Source organism: Dryas octopetala, chromosome 7 (genome assembly GCF_963921425.1).
Source record: "Dryas octopetala chromosome 7, drDryOcto1.1, whole genome shotgun sequence".
NCBI classification, from domain to species: Eukaryota; Viridiplantae; Streptophyta; class Magnoliopsida; order Rosales; family Rosaceae; genus Dryas; species Dryas octopetala.
In genome coordinates this window covers 4812309-4832310 of record NC_141372.1, presented here as the reverse complement: position 1 = coordinate 4832310, position 20002 = coordinate 4812309, and the positions used below count along the sequence as shown (strand labels likewise).

The 20002-nt window shown below is 34.2% G+C and overlaps 4 protein-coding genes across 7 annotated transcripts; 2 read left to right on the top strand and 2 right to left on the bottom strand.

Annotated features, from left to right (window-relative positions):
- The first annotated feature begins 292 nt into the window (after window positions 1-292).
- LOC147278799 (patatin-like protein 2) lies at window positions 293-2655 on the top strand. Its single transcript, XM_086249653.1, has 6 exons — window positions 293-525; window positions 838-1019; window positions 1156-1345; window positions 1468-1629; window positions 1729-2204; window positions 2318-2655. Exons 1-6 carry the CDS (start codon window positions 391-393, stop codon window positions 2388-2390), a joined length of 1218 nt encoding a protein of 405 aa, XP_086105779.1. The 5' UTR covers window positions 293-390; the 3' UTR covers window positions 2391-2655.
- A 2747-nt stretch (window positions 2656-5402) lies between these two features.
- LOC147278798 (patatin-like protein 2) lies at window positions 5403-8060 on the top strand. The gene is made up of 7 exons (XM_086249782.1): window positions 5403-5839; window positions 5989-6170; window positions 6279-6468; window positions 6628-6789; window positions 6931-7233; window positions 7411-7583; window positions 7690-8060. Exons 1-7 carry the CDS (start codon window positions 5705-5707, stop codon window positions 7775-7777), a joined length of 1233 nt encoding a protein of 410 aa, XP_086105908.1. The 5' UTR covers window positions 5403-5704; the 3' UTR covers window positions 7778-8060.
- Window positions 8061-11702: 3642 nt separating this feature from the next.
- Window positions 11703-14029, bottom strand: LOC147278797 (patatin-like protein 2). The gene is made up of 6 exons (XM_086251713.1): window positions 13743-14029; window positions 13330-13511; window positions 12935-13124; window positions 12651-12809; window positions 12089-12564; window positions 11703-11981 (listed from the first exon to the last, which is right to left on the bottom strand). Exons 1-6 carry the CDS (start codon window positions 13872-13874, stop codon window positions 11864-11866), a joined length of 1257 nt encoding a protein of 418 aa, XP_086107839.1. The 5' UTR covers window positions 13875-14029; the 3' UTR covers window positions 11703-11863.
- A 2681-nt stretch (window positions 14030-16710) lies between these two features.
- Window positions 16711-19767, bottom strand: LOC147278796 (patatin-like protein 2). 4 transcript variants are annotated; one of them, XM_086249613.1, is made up of 7 exons: window positions 19546-19767; window positions 19035-19216; window positions 18601-18712; window positions 18287-18451; window positions 17298-17600; window positions 17007-17179; window positions 16711-16896 (listed from the first exon to the last, which is right to left on the bottom strand). In XM_086249613.1, the coding sequence occupies exons 1-7, from the start codon at window positions 19675-19677 to the stop codon at window positions 16791-16793; spliced, it is 1173 nt and encodes a 390-aa protein (XP_086105739.1). In that variant the 5' UTR covers window positions 19678-19767; the 3' UTR covers window positions 16711-16790. The 4 variants fall into 4 exon arrangements, with proteins under 4 accessions (XP_086105739.1, XP_086105740.1, XP_086105741.1 ...); XM_086249614.1 differs by having other exon boundaries at window positions 19035-19213; XM_086249615.1 differs by having other exon boundaries at window positions 18601-18764; window positions 19035-19213; window positions 19546-19682.
- Window positions 19768-20002: the final 235 nt, after the last annotated feature.

Genomic DNA, 20002 nt, shown 5'->3' with positions numbered 1-20002 from the left:
ACAAGGTTAGACAAGATATGATGAACATTTTAATAATGATATATAATTCCCTTGCTTGCTATAAACATGGTCCAACTTGAACCACATCCAATTAAGAAAATACAAACTGGGTCAAAAATTTGAATCAGATACACCATTGACATTCTCTTTTAGTTCAATCACTTGTTGGGGGGCATGATATCCAATGACTTGGTTGAAATATTCTTTGAAAACGAGTTTATAGGAGGAGTCTATAAATACCCTCACTTCTCTCAAAGAGGAACTCACCAAAGAACTCTAGCTTTGTCTTAAAGCCTCTTGTAAAGTTCAAACACTCTTTTTCTCTCCTTCTCTGTAGCTCTCTTATATATAGGCTTATACCTGCAGCTCATCAAACTCTCAATCAGTCGCATGGAAAGAACCAAAAGTATACCCCTACAGCCCCCAACTTATGGAAACCTAATCACTGTTCTAAGCATTGATGGAGGTGGAATAAGAGGTCTTATCCCAGGAACCATCCTTGGTTTCCTAGAATCTGAGCTTCAGGTAGCTACGTACAATAATGTTGTGCCAAACCATATATGGTTTTTGTGCATATTTCTCAAAGTATAAATTTGTACTTGCTACTTAATGTATCCGGTGGATATAGCTAGTGTTGAGGATATGAAATCTCCTATTGTTTATTCTAAGGCTTGCATAACGATGCATAAAATTCTCGGCATGATCACCATTCATTGCTAATTAAATTTGAGTTGAATGCTCTAGCTTTCACATGCTAATATATATAGGTACGTATTTAATATTGTAATATATGATAAATGTAGTACTAAATCCATAATGTTATTGATCATGTTGCAGAAGCTGGATGGTGAAGATGCAAGACTCGCGGACTATTTTGATGTGATTTCAGGGACAAGCACAGGTGGTCTTGTGACTGCCATGCTCACAACCCCAGATGAGAATAACCGCCCACTGTTTGCTGCCAAAGATATTAAGGACTTCTACCTTACTCAATGCCCTAAAATCTTCCCCCAAAAGACGTACGTAATGTTAATTAATGTCAAACTTGTTACTTTCAAATTAACATATATATATGTTGCTACATTTAATTTGGACATAAAACTTTTTTATTTCATAGTTACTAATATTAGCTTAAATGTGTTATTCAAACTGCAGTTGTCCATTGTTTTCTCATGTTAAGAAGATTATCAAAGCCCTAGCAGGACCAAAATACGATGGGAAGTATCTACATAGCTTGGTTAGGGAAAAACTAGGTAACAAAAGACTGCACCAGACATTGACTAATGTTGTCATTCCCACATTTGACATAAGGAACCTCCAGCCAACAATCTTCTCCAGCTTTGAGGTACTTCACCTTCTTCTCTCTGAAATTCACTACTTTTCACTGAGTTTAATTTTAATTTTACAGTAGTACATGATCATATATATATAATTCTAATATGCATGTGTGCTTTCTTGGGTGGTCAGGTGAAAAATAAGCCATCATTCGATGCCTTACTCTCAGATATATGCATTGCAACCTCAGCAGCACCAACTTATCTCCCAGCTCATTATTTCGAAACCAAGGACCACGAAGGAAAAGTTAGAGAATTTAACCTTATAGATGGTGGCGTGGCTGCAAATAATCCGGTATATAACATCTAACTTGTTCAATTGTCAGACTGTGAATCTATATCATAAATGTTTAGGCAAATAATTACTTAACTAATAGTACTTTTGGCCTTGCAGACTTTAGTTGCTATTGGTGAAGTAACAAAGGAAATAATCAAGGGGAGTTCGGACTTCTTCCCAATCAAACCCATGGATTATGGACGATTTCTGGTGATATCATTAGGAACTGGCTCGCCAAAAACTGAAGTGAAATACAATGCACGAAAGGCCGCCAAGTGGGGCATCTTGGATTGGCTAACCAGTGGTGGTTCCACCCCTATAATTAATGTTTTCAGTCACGCAAGTGCCGATATGGTGGACCTTAACCTCTCTGTGGTTTTCCAAGCCCTTCACTCTGAGAAAAACTACCTTCGAATTCAGGATGACACGCTAAGCGGGGAAGTGGCATCTGTGGATATAGCCACAAATAAGAATTTGGATGATCTTCTGAAAGTTGGTGAAGGGCTATTGAAGAAACCAGTTTCCAGGGTTAATTTAGAGTCTGGCAGGTTTGAAGTTTCGAACCATGAGACTAATGAAGAGGCTCTTACAAGGTACCAATATTAAAATTTGCTTTGTGAAATATTCATCTCTAAGAAAAACAAAAACAACATTTATTGTTTTGATGGCATATATATATAGTTAACATTGTAATAATTTGGTGCAGGTTTGCAAAACTACTGTCTGAAGAGAAGTGGCTTCGCCTTGCAAAGTCGCCCCATGGAAATTTTCATAACTGAACGCAGTGATATATTTGCCCTAGCTAGCTAGCCATATATGACAAGACATGATTCTTTAATTTAATTAGTACAAGTTGAAGTATTAATACATTATTGTAAGTTGAAGGTGCATATGGGGGCAATGATCCACACATGCACCAACAACATAATTGGTTCTTTAATTAGTATCTATTCTTTTGTTTATGTTCAAATAAAAAATCCCAGGTTGGCCGGATGTCAATGTAACAAATGTACATAAATATTGTTTATATGTTCTATTTGTCTGGTTGTGACTCACACATATTTAATAAAAGAGTTTTCGTTTTTTTCTGATAATATTGTCTATTGATCCATCAAAACAGTGAAACAGAGACATTTTTGTCTATATGTATTTATATATGCCAATCAAAAAATCGTTTCCAGGTCCAGTTCTTTATATAATATATACACCAATTCTCGTCTATAGTATGCATTAAATTTTATTACTGTTTCTTTGAGAACTGGTTGGAATAAATGGCGAATTATATTATGTTGAGAGATGAATGATGTTTTCTTTGGTGGTGAAGCGATGATGATGTTGTTACAATATTCAATTTAAGATCTTTGTTTGTTTTGCTTGTTTGTAAGTCAGAATTTGTTGCTTGAGCCTTGAGGTACGTACTTTTTAATTTGTTAGGAAAATTAAACACAACTAATTGAAGAGCTTAATTATTCAATAATTAGGTATTTGCATATTTTAATTAATACTGTGATGATGGATTAGCTGATAAAGCATATATATCTGCATGCAGATACATGTACTGTTGGAAACGCGGATGTCAAGAATTTGACCATTTGGTCAGTCAGACTCTGAAAAAAAGTCTTCATTTAAATTATTTTCTAAACAGTCAAGTTAGAATATGACTGTTACCAACAAGTCCACAAACTAGTTTGTACAGTGATATCCACAATTGATCGACCTTCGCATGCACTCAAATTAATTGGGAAAAAGAAAGGCCACCATCTATCTACCATGGCATGCATATATGAACAAATATATATTATATAGTTTCACATGGGCGGCTCTGTACATGGTTATGGAGAGTAGCATCATGTGTTATATATATAAGCAAAAGCTTTCTTTGACCCAATTAAACTGCGCCATGCAGCTGCAGGTTCCAAAATTAAGCTAGCTGGATGCTCTCTCATGATCGATCAAGATCAGATCACTTGATCAAGCACCCTTCATGAAGCTGCAGAAGAAAAATATATCCGAACCCTTTTCCCATTTCCTTTCTTTGTTAATGAATACAATAATGTGCCCTTCATATGCATAAAAATAATCTAATTTACTACCAATTCAATTGCTTGATCACTTGAACAAAGAAAAAGAGTTAATTAACAGATCAAAGAAAAATTCTTTAATCAGTAAAACATTGAAGATGGACTTGGGATCGATTCTTATACTAAACTAATTAATTCTACACATATCTGCATGGAGTAAATTCCAAAATTCCAGGCGTGCTCGATATCTGGTGGGTAATACATACTCATTTTTTCTAAGCATGACATCAATATAACAGTACGTACTATGAGAAAGCAATTAAGTGCCTAGCTGCAAAGAGTACCATTTAAATCACCATCAGCAGTACTTAGCATGGGTCTTACAAGAAAACTCTGAAATTATTGATTTACTATACCCGGCCAACAGAAACTTAAGAAGAATATTAAATTTAATAAATTTTCATTGGTTTAAACCATCAGAGGCTAGTTAAAGTTTATCTCCAGCTCAACCTCCTACATATAATTAACTGTCTTAGAGATTACTATATGATCAGTTAGTATTATGTATATGAGTATGTTTCTATATTATGCATCAGTACTCTTATGTATAATTGCATTGTATTTCAGCTCCGGCCTCTGTGTCTATATAAAGAGGCCGGAGCCTTATGTATATGAGTACACATGTATATGTGCTGCAAGAACCTTTGAAATTTCTACCACACTCAACATGTAATTTGGAATTGAGGACTAAGTAAGAAATTTTAGGAAGGTTGCTGCCACCAATTGAACAAGTTGTTTGCTACAATTAATGATCTGTGTATATGTATGCATAATTATCTTGAATCAGTATCTCAGAAAATTTATGACAATATTAGTTGGATAGTATTTTACTTTTTACTTTAGATTAATGGAGCTAACTTTAGGCATATCAATGTTGTTAATTCCTTCCATTTAGCTAAGAGATGCCAATATATATCTCCAAGTTACTGCAGGGCACATAATTATGTACGTAGGAAAGCAATTTTCATATGGGCATCTCATGTTTTCCGTTTCTTTATTGACAGATGCATTATTAATCTTATCCAATATATGAATACTGTGTTATTGAAGTATAAGATACCTAGCCGATAGCACATGGAAAACATGCATATATCCATAGAACTTGATTAAAATATGCAGCAGATGTTTATCATCATGTTGAAGTTATCTGCAGGCAAAATTGAATGGTAGAGCATTCAATATTTTGATTTCTTACAAGTACTTTGCAGTTGGAAAATAAATCAATCACACACTGCAGGGCAACTTGTTGCCTCCAGATTGACCTTCTAAGATATTAATCAATGAAGCTAGCTCGCTGCCATTGTTGATCGCCGCCTTATACGAATCAAATCATAACGCGGAGGAATCATTGAAAGGGAATCTCATCATCATGTGCATATCTTCATTGTATGCAGTCACAACTTATTAATAGTTAAGCTAAAGTTTGGTTGCATGCTAGAGGGTAGGCAACATTTCATGACCAATATGGTCTTGGCCTAATGATCATAGCTATAGTACGTCTCTCTTGTTAGCCTCAACTAAGGTTACACATTGTCACCTACAAGTCTCAAGGAGTCTCACCTACAATTCTACACATGTTATCCATGGCCTAGGGGACCACTTTATGAACATTTTTTTTTGTAGCATCCAAGAGGGTATATGGTAAATTTGACTAGATATATATGAAATTTTTCCATGTTTAGTAAACATGCCGCCCAACTTGAACAATATCCAAAACAGAGTCAAAATTTTGAATCCATTCAACATCCATTGACGATACTGTACTTTTATATATTCAATCTCACTTTTGGGTTCATGTGCATGCATGAGGGATCCCATGACTTGGTTGATTCTTGGAAAATAAGTGTAGAAGGAGTCTATAAATACCCCTAATTTCTCTGAAAGGGGAAAACTCACCAAAAACCTCTAGCTATTTCGGCAAACCCTCTTCGAATTAAAGTTCAGACTCTCTCTTTCTCTCCTGTTCTGTCTCTCTTATAGCAGCTGCAGCTCAAACTTATATATCAAGTCTCATGGAAAGAATTAAAAGTATACCCCTACAGGCCCCAACCTATGGGAACCTAATCACTGTTCTCAGCATTGATGGGGGTGGAATTAGAGGGCTTATCCCAGGAACCATCCTTGGTTTCCTTGAATCTGAGCTTCAGGTACAATTAATATCAAGCACTTTATATATTGTACAGAAAATTTTCATTTTCCATTTAGCAATTTGCTGCATTAACTCCATGTTACATTGTTGCTAGCTAAAAGATCATATTATCATGTCATGTACTTAATTTTGCTCATGATATTGCAGAAGCTGGATGGTGAGGATGCTAGACTCGCGGACTATTTTGATGTTATTGCAGGGACAAGCACAGGTGGTCTTGTGACCGCCATGCTTGCAACCCCAAATGAGAATAACCGCCCGGTGTTTGCTGCCAAAGACATTAAGGACTTCTACCTTACTCACTGCCCTAAAATCTTCCCCCAAAAAACGTAATCATAGTACTAATAATTAGTTAACACATATTGCTCCATTTGGATTTTGTAATTAATTTTCTTCGTAGTACTAATTTTAGCATTAATGTTCTAATTACACCACAGCATTCCATTCTTTCCTCATGCTGCAAAGATTATCAAAGCTCTAACAGGACCAAAATACGACGGGAAGTATCTACATGAGGTGGTTGGGCAAAAACTAGGCGACATAAGGCTGCACCAGACATTAACTAACGTTGTCATTCCCACATTTGACATCAAACAGCTCCAGCCAACAATCTTTTCCAGCTTCGAGGTAATTGATGACCTTCATGTATATATATATCAATCCCTTTGAAACTCATTTTCTCGAGTTTAATGTTCTTTTACTATTTATGTTTAAACAAACAAGAAATTAAATTTTGCAGTATATGTTTAGTAGTATGTGATTTTGATCTTATGTGCATGCCTGCAGGTGAAACATAACCCATGCTCCGATGCCTTACTCAGAGACATATGCATTGCAACTTCAGCAGCACCAACTTACCTCCCAGCTCATTATTTCGAAACCAAGGACCACGAAGGAAAAGTCAAAGAATTTAACCTTATCGATGGTGGCGTGGCTGCAAATAATCCGGTACATATTATATATAATCAAAGCGGTTCAATATTCTCTAGCTTATCAGACGATCTAACACCCAAATTGTTATATCGTGAGAGACTGTGAATTTAAATCATTAATGAAGACTTAAATAGTAGTTTCCTTCTGGCCTTGCAGACTTTAGTTGCCATTGGTGAAGTGACAAAGACAATAATCAAGGGGAGTTCAGATTTCTTTCCAATAAAGCCCATGGACTATGGAAGATTTCTGGTGATATCATTAGGGACTGGATCGGCAAAAGACGAAATGAAATACCATGCACAAGCTGCAGCCAAATGGGGTTTGTTGGACTGGTTAACCAGCGGTGGCTCCACCCCTATAATCGATGTTTTCAGTCAAGCAAGTTCTGATATGGTGGACTTTCACCTCTCTGTGGTTTTCCAAGCCCTTCACTCTGAGAAAAACTACCTTCGAATACAGGTATACAACTTCATTTAATTAATAAAGGCCCGCATTAAAATAATGAGTGGAGGATGATAAACTGGGAGTGTGAATAGTATTTGTCCAATTAAAATTAATTGCAAAAAAAAAAAAAAAATCGGAGTATAATTGTTCATTAATTTAATTGGATGGGAATATATTATTGAAAAAATGCAGGATGACACGCTGACTGGGCAAGTGTCTTCCGTGGATATAGCCGCGGAGAAGAATTTGGAGGATCTTGTGAAAGTTGGTGAAGGGCTTTTGAAAAAACCAGTTTCCAGGGTTAATTTGGAGACTGGCAAGGTTGAGGCTACTAAGCATGAGACTAATGAAGAGGCTCTTACAAGGTACCGGCCAATATATTTTTAAATTTGCTAATTTGTGAATTCATCCACAAAATTAATTGTTTTGATGACATATAAAATTAACATTAATTGTAATAATTTGGTGCAGGTTTGCAAAACTACTGTCTGAAGAGAAATGGCTTCGCCTTGCAAGGTCCCCCCGTGGACGTGGACATGCTGCAGAAAAATCCAACTGATCGATATATTACCCTACATATATACATGACTAGTCATGATGAGTGAACATGATGATCATCATGACTCTTTTTTAGTATTAATAATTTTGAGTATTTATACTTATAAGTTGTTGTAAATTCTTTAAATTCTTTTTATGTTCGAATAAATCCCGGGAGTGATATTTGTTATCAATGGGAGCGATGTAAATATTCTTTCACTTTTTTTTTTTTGCTTGTGACCCATAAATAAAAGTTTGTAGTTTTTTTTTTTTGAGGTAAATAAAAGTACGTTTGTGGTTCTTAATTATCAATTGTGACACATTTGCTAATTGCTATTGTATATATTTAAGTATCCAACCACAAAATAAAAAATTTCAATATTGAACTGTTCTAAAATATTAAATACATTGTGGGAGGGTATTTATATTGATCATAAGGATATATTAGCTAGTGAGACTTCCTTTAATATTTGATTTGAGATATATATTTTGCATAAGACAAATTTATTCATCAAAAGTAAAGCATATGCCAGTGTTATTACCTTTCAAGCTCTTTTCTATGTCTTTCTTATGAAAGCAACGTTATATATATATTTTTTTTTCTGGCCACTAACGTTATATTATCTAAAAGCTAGCTATCTGTAATAGTTAATGCCCTCACCAATAAAATTGGAAGTTACTTTAAGATCGAAAAGAAGGGTTTGAAGATGACTTAAGAAGTAGATATATATATACGTGACTCGATCTTGAAAACGGTTGGCAATATCGCATGCAAATTTGACCATTTGGTCGTTGTATGCATGATACTATACTCTAGTCTGAGAGACCCGGAAACCATAAATTTCCAGCTAATGGCCATGGTCAACTTGTATGATGACTCTTACCAACAAGTCCACAATTAGCAAGCTTTTTCATCACGGAAGCTACCGACGAGTCCACGTGGCTTACTATAGCTAACTTTAGTAATATTATTTGTCCTTGCTTTATGGAGGTGATGACTTACCATTTCGTTTTTGGATTTTTTTTTTTCTATGGACTCGTGTCAAGATTGATTTTTAAAAAAGTGTACTTGTCTTTTTATTTTTATTTTGGTAAAAAATACTTGTCTTTTTATTCTATTAGAGATGCGGTATATATCATGCTATAAAAAAATTGGGACATCTAACACCTTACTCTTTTTGTAAGGGTGGTAACAACTAATTAACAAGGAATCAAACCAAATAAACAAAGCACAAACAGCTGAGAAGTTGTGCTGCTGATCATTCACATCGCTACCCATATGTTTCAACTCTCTTTATTTTGATTTGGGAAAAACTTGGAAAAGAAAAATTAAGAAAACGACAATATTAGGATTTCAGATGCTTTTAATTTTTAGGTTCATTTTTCTTTTTGGTTGGTTTGTTGGACACGTGTTGCTTTTTGTATGGCTTGCTAATTAATTTCCTTTACTTGTGAAGTACTTTAAACAGAAAAAAATTGATTCCTACTTTAATTCTATTCTATCAAATTAGCTGTAAAGAATACCATTTAGAATCCTAGATCATATTTTTGCCCACCAGGCCACCACTATGCTTTTTATTTATTTTTCTTTTTTGGTATCATGCATGGAGGGACTAAGCCCAATATGCAAGAACTTTGGCCACCAGTCTACCTAGATAAATCCCACTTTTATCACATAAATGGTTAGTAAATATGATATAAATAGTATTTTTTTATTAATTACAAATTAATTGATTAATATAAATGTACCGGATTATATTTAGCAGCGACGCCGCTATCAATGAGATGGAATATATTCTCTAATTACTTCACCAGTGAAATTTTTGGCTTCAAAATGATGGGGTGGAAGATAAGTTGGTGCTGCTGAAGTTGCAATGCATCTATCCGAGAGTAAAGCATCCATGCTACTGTTCTTTTTCACCTACAATCATGACCAACAACTTTTTTGACCAACATGTGTAACGATTGCATCCATACACAAAATCAACAACTTTTTTTTTTGAGCTGAATCAATTAAAAACTATTGTACGCAATTAAAAAGAACCGTAAGAAAAAATAACATTAATTAATTAATATTCTAGCAAAAAAAATCAAAGAGGTATAAATTACAAACCTTATAGCTAGCTGGAGAAGATAGTTGGCTACTTGGCTGGACCCGCTTTATATAAAAAGTTTGGGATAATAACGTTAGTCAAAGTCTGGGATGCAATCGTTTGTCTCCTAGTTTTTCCTTCACTATCCTATGAATTACTTCCCGTCATACTTTGGTCCTCTTACAGCTTTTACCATTTCTACGAAATCACCGACTAATGATACGTAATGGAGGGCTAGCTGTTGGAGATAAAAAGGGTTAATATATATCTTTAGCACTTTAGCATCAAACAAGGGACGATCGTTTTCATCTGGGCTAGTAAGCATGGCAGTGACAAGGCCACCTGTGCTAGCTAGCTAGTAGCAGCTAATCCCTGTTATCACATCAAAATAATCTGCCAGTCTTGCATTCTCACCATCCAGCTTCTACAAGTTAGCTAGTACAGGGAATAACAACAGTACTATCACTTTGGATGAGAATAATTAAACATGGAGTAAAGTTTAGGACGTACACCTTGATCGAGAAGGTACGCTTATATAGATATTTTTTCGATTCCCCTCCAAATTTGATCCCAAACTAGCTTGTATATATGGAATTAATTGGTACGTACGTAGAATAAATACTTAAAGTTGGACCAGTTTCTATCTATTAATCTAGACTTTTCTAGCTACTAGTATTCTCGTAGACATGTTAAATACTGAGACAAGAGAAGAAGTATCTAATGATAACATAATTAATCAATGATTCATGTTCATAATTTGATAACATAAACCTCTTATACATAACAGGATATGATCGAACTACAAAAAATGGCAAGCTTTCTTGTTTTCTTGTTCTCATTATATGTTTGGGATTATTGTTTAAGCAAATTAATTAGGAGACATACTTAAGTTCACCTCAATGCATACTTTTATATTTAACCCAATTAAAATAGTAAAATGCTAATTATTCCAACAATTTTTCTCAATTTTTGTTTTCCTAACTTACGTTGCATCAATTTATCACTACAAAAAATATGAGCAAAGCCCACTAATGATTGGCGGCTACAAAAGGGGTGGCAATTTGGAACTTTAGTGCATATTGCTCAATTGCCACCAATTTTTGTTAAAATAGAGGTACTTTAGTCCCTATTGCTAATTGCCACCCCTTTTATAGCCGCCAATCATTAGTGGGCTTTGGTCATATTTTTTGTAGTGTATTAGACAAAGTTTATCTTTATCTTTTTCAATTTTTAATCATTTTCTTATAAAGACTAATATATAAAAGGCATGTAAGTTAGCTAATAAAATTTGAGTTGGTGGTACATATGCCAGAAACGAGACATATAAGGTGATGCATGGCCGGTGACAAATATTGATAATTAATACAACAGAAACGAGGATAACAATTCAATTTGTTTCTTTTATCTTTTCATGGGACCATCCGGATTCATTCTTTGTAAGCATGGAAGTGTGGTAATAATTAGTAGGAAACCAACAAAAACACAAAAAGAAAGCAAAAAGAAAATGAAAAACTTTGTTAGTATACTTAAATAAAGAGTGAAGCAAGGAACAAATTATACATACTGCTGATTCGATCACCACCAATTAACATGCTAATGGGTATTTTTTGGAAAAATAATTTCAGTGGATTACAAGACAAATAATTATTCATTTTTATGATTGATTCGATCCATCAAGAACAAGAAGAGAAAGCTTACAGATCAAGATCGCACCAGAGCAAGATCGAGATCACACCTAAGAGAAAGTAAAGGAGAAAACAGAGCAATCGCAGCAAAGAACACAGAGCAGGGGCTCTAATACCATGATTGAGTAAGTAAAATTCATGATTAGTAGCTAGAAAATGTGCAAGAAAATGAAAAGATAAACTGGAGAATTCTCTTTGATTTCACACACACCCAAATGTTACAGTATGAGAGCTTATATAACTTTGTTACAAAAAACTAATTTCTAACACACTCGTAACCAATCTTGCCAGCTAATCAAAAACTGTAACAGATTAACTTCTAGAAACTGACTAGATTGGCTGCTGACCAGTCAAGCTTACAGCTGACAGGCGACTGGTAACTGCGGCCTTTCCATGTGGTGATCTCATTTCACGAGCACTCCTCTCCCTTGATAGAATTCCCGCCACCCTACATATACGTGCAGTGGATTAATTAATTATTTAAGAAAACAATTAATAATTAATTAGGCACATATATGATTAGTACTAATAATCAAATTATCTGTGTATATATACCTTACGAGAGCCTCTCCATTTGTAGACTGATGAGCAGGCTCATAGACACCGTTTTCTATATTCACCCTCGAAACTGGTTTCTTCAACAATTCCTCACCAACTTTTACAAGATTTTTCAGGTTTTCGTGGGTGGCGATATCCACAGAACTCACCGTTTTTTCCAATGTATCGTCCTGAATTCTCAGATAATTTTTCTCGCAGTGAAGGGCTTGAAAAACAGTAGAAAGGTGGTAATCAACCATGTCACTACTCGCTTGAGTAAATACATCAACCAACGGACACGATCCACCTTTGGTCAGCCATCCCAAGAGACCCCACTTCGCCACGTCATGGGCGTTGAACTTCTCCTCACATTTTGCTGAACCAGTACCCAATGATACAACTAGGAATTTGCCGTACTCAGTTGGCCTCATCGGAAAGAAGTCGGGGTTTCCTTGGTGGATTTCTTTTGACACTTCGTTTATAGCCACCAGAGCCTAAAAAATATCATATAAATGTGATTAGTAAATATGATTCAAATAGAAATACTTAGTTACAGATTTATTAATTAATATATACGTACCGGGTTATTAGCAGCCATGGCACCATCAATGAGATCGAATTCTCGAACTTCACCAGCAATTTCGGTTTCAAAATGATGGGCTGGAAGATAGGTTGGGGCTGCTGAAGTTGCGATGCATATGTCCGAGAGTAAAGCATCTTTGCTACTGTTCTTTTTCACCTAAAATCATGACCATCATATATATAAAATCAGCAACTATATATTATAAAGAACACCTTTAGAAGAAAAAAATGAAATATTAATTAATCTAGCAAAATAAAAAGAAAGATAAGTTAATTACAAACCTCATAGCTGGAGAAGATGGTTGGTTGGAGGCGCTTTATATCAAAAGTTGGGATGATAACGTTAGTCAAAGTCTGGTGCAATCGATTGTCTCCAAGTTTTTCCTTCAGTATCTTATGTAAATACTTCCCATCATACTTTGGCCCTGTAATAGCTTTTACCATGTCTACCGCATCACCAATTAATGGAGCGCTGTTGTACAAGTACAGTGGATTAAAGTTAATGGAGGGCTGTTAATTAACCACGTACGCACGCACTATATTAAAGTAAATTAATGTTGTTAATATTTACTTTAATCCTATATGCATATATATAATTCACGTACAAACATATATATATATAATTGAGGTGTTACAACTCTTGAAAATAAAGGATGACATATTTTATATATATATACCTTTCTTGGGGGAAGATTTTAGGGCAGTGTTGGAGATAAAAATCGTTAATATCTTTAGCAGCAAACAGGGGACGATTGTTTTCATCTGGGGCAGTAAGCATGGCCGTGACAAGGCCACCTGTGCTGGTCCCTGCTATCACATCAAAATAATCTACCAGTCTTGCTCCCTCACCATCCAGTTTCTAAATTTAGTATAGGTAACAATTAATTAAAAAAATGAAATTAATTTTGGACATAATTAAAATTGATGGAGAAAGACCAACAACCTAAAATTTATTATGCCATTGAATTGAAGAAATCTAGACATCTATTATTTCATTTCAAAATCAATTAGCAATGGGATGAATAGCATGTACAAATCTCATGCTCTGATACTGTGAAAGAATCTAGACATCAATTAACCATTTCATTACCTGAAGTTCAGACTCAAGGAAGCTGAGCATAGTTCCCGGGATAATTCCTCTTATCCCACCCCCATCAATGCTAAGAACAGTGACGATGTTTCCATAAGTGGGAGACTGAAGGAATGATCTTGCTCTCTCCATGAGTACAGATGACAAATATGGAAAAGATCGAAGTTTAGGAACAAATTAAAATTGAAAGCTTGATTAATAAAATTTGAAGTTTCGGGATTTTAAAAGGTACGTATAAGGCTGAGGAATATGAATAATGGAGTAGTTTGGGAACTTGATGATCAGTGTACACCCTTATATAGAGATTTTTTTGCTCCTGTTCAAATTTGACCTGTTTCTATGTACTCCAGACTTTTCTTGTGGACTTGGTTTAAGTCATGTGAGTCGACCCATGCATAAGAACAAATATTGAATCTTTTATGAAAGTCAAGATATATAGGTAGCATTTATGGACACCTTATCCGATAATTACGCGTGTGTTAATGGTGAACCTAAAGACGATTTCAAATGAATATAATTAATCATATTAGAGTGTGTGGGTTAGGATTTCATATTAGAGTGTGGGTTAGGGTTTCCTATTAATTGTGAACGTAATGGTGGACGTATTAATGGTGAATATATACAGCAGAATATATATATATATATTAATGATGAATACAATAGAATACATATACACAAATATATTAAAGGTCCGTTCATTATAACTACTAAAATTTAATAAAATTTTAGTTTAACTACCAAAATATAATTAGATTTTAGTTTAGGTACCAGTTGACTTTTCAAAGAGCCTAAATACATAAATATATCTAATTATCATGTTATTTACGAATCTACCATATTAAAAGTTAGGTTTGTCTCAGTCTGAACAATATACTAATACCCAATACATAGAGAAAATGAAGTCACATCCGTACATGACAGCAAGCAATGTGTTTGATGAAGCGTCCAACCCCACATGTCCAATTACAAAGAGCCACCGTTGGGGTCCTTGTCCAAATGTATATGTTATGTGACTGGCCAATTACTCCACCCACTTCCTTAACCTATGCAACCAATCTCACCTTCCTCTTTTTCTAAATATATAATACGTATAATTCATCTCCTTAGCCAACAATTAAAGATGAAGAGAGAGAGAGAAACATAGACAAAATAGAGAGAGATGACCATTAATTAATTACATCATGCAATTGCTGCCTCAATCCCAAATCGAAAGCACCTCCTTCATCAATTAATCCCATCAAACACAGATCAAGTACTTTCATGGCATGTAACCAAACCCAACTTTCAAGCCTCACGTATGCACATGTTTTCTAATGATCCAGTTGCGAATTATGTCTGCAAATTTCATTTTGGTGTTTCATTTGTTAATTTAGTCACAATTACATTATGATTGTGTGACACACAACTGTGAATGGATGATAGTCACAATTGTGACTGTCATCTAGTCACTAATGTGGTGACTTAGTCACAATTGTGACTGTCATATAGTCACAATTGTGATACTCACACTATGTAGCAATCACAATTGTGACTGACATGCAGTCACCAATGTAGTTAAGTCACAGTTATACCAATACAGATCAGTCAAAATTATATTAATATTTATACATACACTAAATAATTTTACCTATTTATTTTACTTAGGATCTCGTTTTCACTTAGTATTTAGGGGTATAACTCCCGGATTTGAGCTTAGCTCGAGAGCTAAATCATAAAAGCATAAACTATTAACTCTAAAATTTGATTTTAAATCTTAAAATAGAAACTTGAAACGTTAAGCCCTAAACTATATTAAATCATAATCCAACAAACCTGCCAAAAAACTCAATAATAAACATCTGAACTAACTTTCCAAAAATAAAATTAAAAGAATGATACAGATGTTGCTCTAGTGGTATGTTGGGCAACATATGCAGTGGCCCGTTCATGAGTGTAGTTTAGTCACTGTGAACCACAATTGTATATTTCAATGAATGATACAAGAGTATTGAAACTCTTGCATAAACTTCATCAGACGTGGGCGGGCAAATCTGTCAACTAATAAGGCCCAAAAGAAAAGGGTTGTTAGTTTGTGACCTAATTTGAAAATCAACTCTATTAATTAGTAGTCCAACCAAAAAATGATAGAGTCTTACTGATTTTCTAAAAGATTATTGAAAATAGGTATTTAATCATAATTTTCTAATATATTAATGGTGAATATAGCAGAATATATATACACAAATTAATAATGATGGCGAGCGTAAATACAGATCTGAATATAATCATACATATTAGAGTGTGGGTTAAGATTTCATTAATAGAATACACAAATATTCTCTTGTCAAATAGTCTGTTAATTAATATAAACTGTTTGTAGTACTGCATATCTTTTTTCTTTTTGGCCAAAGTAGTACTGGATGTCAAATTAACATAAACATGGATCTTATATACAGTAGAGTATGAATCAAAGATATTGGAGGATTCAACCTAAGACTATTAAACCAATTTGCTAATATTGATAAAGAGATTTAAGATATATATTATCAAAAAAATTTACTTAAGAGACTTAATTTGAGAGATGAATGAGCTAGAGGCAATGTATTTAAGGACTAGATACATTTTAGGCTCAAGTTCATTTTTGCCCATGAACTATAGGGCCTATTTCAAATGGCTCCATATACTATCAAATATTTCAAATGAACCCATAAACTAATTGAAAGTATACAAAATAGCCCATCTGTCAAATATTAGAAGGGTAATTTTGTCATTTCATCAATTAACAATATGTAATTATTATTTAAATAACCAAAATTAATATAACTAAAATAATTTAAAAAAAAAAACCCACCCCAGCTCATTCCCCCACCCCCGCCACCTTGATAGTATACTTAAGATCAAGAGATTAATTAAGTACCATTGGTACTTATTGGGAAAAAATAATTTCAGTACATTACAAGACGAATAATTATTAATTTGCATTCCCGACCCCAAAAAAAACTTATTAATTTGCATTAGTACCATGCATACATCATTAATATTAATAATTATATATATATAAATGTATACCTACGGGAATAATACGTATGATAAGTTGGAGCTGCAAGTTGCGGGCTTTCCATGTGGTGATCTCATTTCACGACCCCTCCTCTCTCTTGACAGAATTTTTGCCACCCTACACAAGCAGATTATATTTTAATTAATTAATTAAGAAAATAATTAATAATTAATAATTAATTAGTATATATGATCATACTAATAATCAAATTATATGCATGTGTATACCTTACGAGAGCCTCTTCATTTGTAGTCGGAAGAGCAGGCTCATGAAGGACAGTTTCCAAATTCACCCTTGAAACCGGTTTCTTTAACAATTCCTTTCCAACTTTTACAAGATTATTCAAGTTTTCGTGCGTAGCAATATCCAAACAACACACTGTTTTATGCAGTGTATCATCCTATATATATATATATATACACCATATATATCATGTTAACATGATTAAGCATTTTGATAGAAGTTAGAGCATTGAACTCAAAATCAATTAACGATTAATGGAGAAGTTCAATAGTAACCTGGATTCGAAGATAATTTTTCTCACAATCAAGAGCTTGAAAAAGGGTAGAAATGTGAAAATCGACCATGTCACCACTTGCTTGAGTAAATACATCTACCAATGGACAGTTACCGCCTTTGGTCAACCAACCCAAAACACCCCATTTAGCTACATCATGGGCGTGGAGCTTATCTTCACATTTTGCTGAACCAGTACCCAACGATATAACTAGAAATTGCCTATACTTCGTTGGCCTCATGTGAAAGAAGTCAAGATTTCCCTGGTGGATTTCTTTTGACACTTCGTTTATAGCAACCAAAGCCTGAAAAATTACAGTACAATACACATGATCATTGATGAGTTACGTAGGTGTTAGTCATGTGAAAACAAAACAAAAAAGAAATTAAATACGTGTACTACATGTGTACAGCTAGTGATTTAATGCAAGAATTTCTCCTCCTCCTGGACGCTACTTAGGAACAGTATAGTCCATTGCAATTGGGGAATCCCATTCGAAATCAATGTCTCTTTGCTTGGTACTATGGCTTCTTGGTATATTAGATAAGAGTATATATCCCTATTTCTAAAGGAACACTCTTCTGCTGTTAGGGTCAGATGCTTTTAATTTTTAGGTTCATTTTTCTTTTTGGTTGGTTAATTTGTTGGACACGTGTTGCTGTTTGTATGGCTTGCTAATTTCCTTTACTTGTGAAGTACTTTAAACAGAAAAAAATGGATTCCCACTTTAGTTCTATTCTATCAAATTAGCTGTAAAGAATACCATTTAGAATCCTAGATCATATTTTTGCCCACCACTATGCTTTTTCTTTATTTTTCTTTTTTGGTATTATGGAGGGTCGAGTAAGCCCATTATGCAAGAAGTTTGGCCACCACTCACCAGTCTACCTAGATAAATCCCACTTTTATCACATAAATGGTTAGTAAATATGATACAAATTAATAGTATATTTTTAGTAATTATAAATTAATTGATTAATATATATGTACCGGATTATTAGCAGCAACGCCGCCATCAATGAGATTGAATTCTCTAATTACTTCACCAGTGGAATTTTTGGTTTTAAAATGATGGGGTGGAAGATAAGTTGGGGCAGCTGAAGTTGCAATGCATATATCCGAGAGTAAAGCATCCATGCTACTGTTCTTTTTCACCTAAAATCATGACCAACATATACACAAAATCAACAACTTTTTGTTGAGCTGAATCAACAGCTATTAAAAATATTAAAGAGAACCGTAAGAAAAAAGAACATTAATTAATATTCTAGCCAAAAAAAATCAAAGAGATATAAATTACAAACCTCATAGCTGGAGAAGATAGTTGGCTGGAGCCGCTTTATATCAAAAGTTGGGATAATAACGTTAGTCAAAGTCTGGTGCAATCGTTTGTCTCCTAGTTTTTCCTTCAGTATACTATGTAAATACTTCCCGTCATACTTTGGTCCTCTTACAGCTTTTACCATTTCTACGAAATCACCGACTAATGGTAATGGAGGGCTGTTGTACAAGGATATATATATATATATATATATAAAACAGATCATATATATATTGTTAAACCCTATATTGTAATGCTAGGTATATTGGTAAAATTGGATTTCATCTCTATTAAGTGAACATTAGAAATGATATAAAAAATATGGTACAAATAGTTTTACACAAGCAATATGTGTAACGGGTAATATTCACTTCACAGATATAGGTGCGTACCATAAATGTGATATAGTGTGCGTACCGGGTGCGGGGGAATATTTTAGGAGAGTGTTGGAGATAAAAAGGGTTAATATCTTTAGCAGCAAACAAGGGACGATTGTTTTCATCTGGGTTAGTAAGCATGGCAGTGACAAGACCCCCTGTGCTAGTCCCTGCTATCACATCAAAATAATCTGCGAGTCTTGCATCCTCACCATCCAGCTTCTCTATAATAATGAAGTGAATAAGTTAAGAAGCCATATATATGAGAAAGACCAACAATAACAATTGTGAAAATATTAGTTCGACTACAGTGATTAAAAATTCGGAAACTATATATCATATATATCATCTGTCATATAAGTTGATAACTAATTAAAAATTGAGAAAACATTAGTGCTTCTAATATTATTGTTTATATACAGCTAGATCATTATTTTTGTCCACATTTCCAATTTGAAGTTAAATTATGGTTTTTGATATAAATTCTTAATTATAGTATATATTAAGATAATGAGCGATCCCACTCGATCTTGATGAAACATTTGAGTTACCTGAAGCTTAGACTCAAGGAAGCTGAGAATAGTTGCTGGGATAATGCCTCTGATTCCACCCCCATCAATGCTAAGAACAGTGACGATGTTTCCATAAGTGGGAGACTGAAGGAATGATCTTGCTCTCTCCATGAAAAAAAAAAAAAAAAAAAGGAGTACAATTTGGAACTAATATTAAAACTGATCGATCAGAGATATATAGTTCGAAGTTTTCAGGAACCTAAAGGCTTCTATAGTACTATCACTATGGCTGAGATCGAATAATTAAAATGGAGTAAAGTGTAGGACACCTTGATCGAGTAGGTACGCTATGTATAGATATTTTTTCGATTCCGTCCAAATTTGATTCCCAACTTGTATATATGGAATCAACTGGTACGTAGAATAAATACTACCAGTTTTTATCTATTCTAGACTTTTCTAGCTACTAGTATTCTCGTAGACATGTTAAATACTG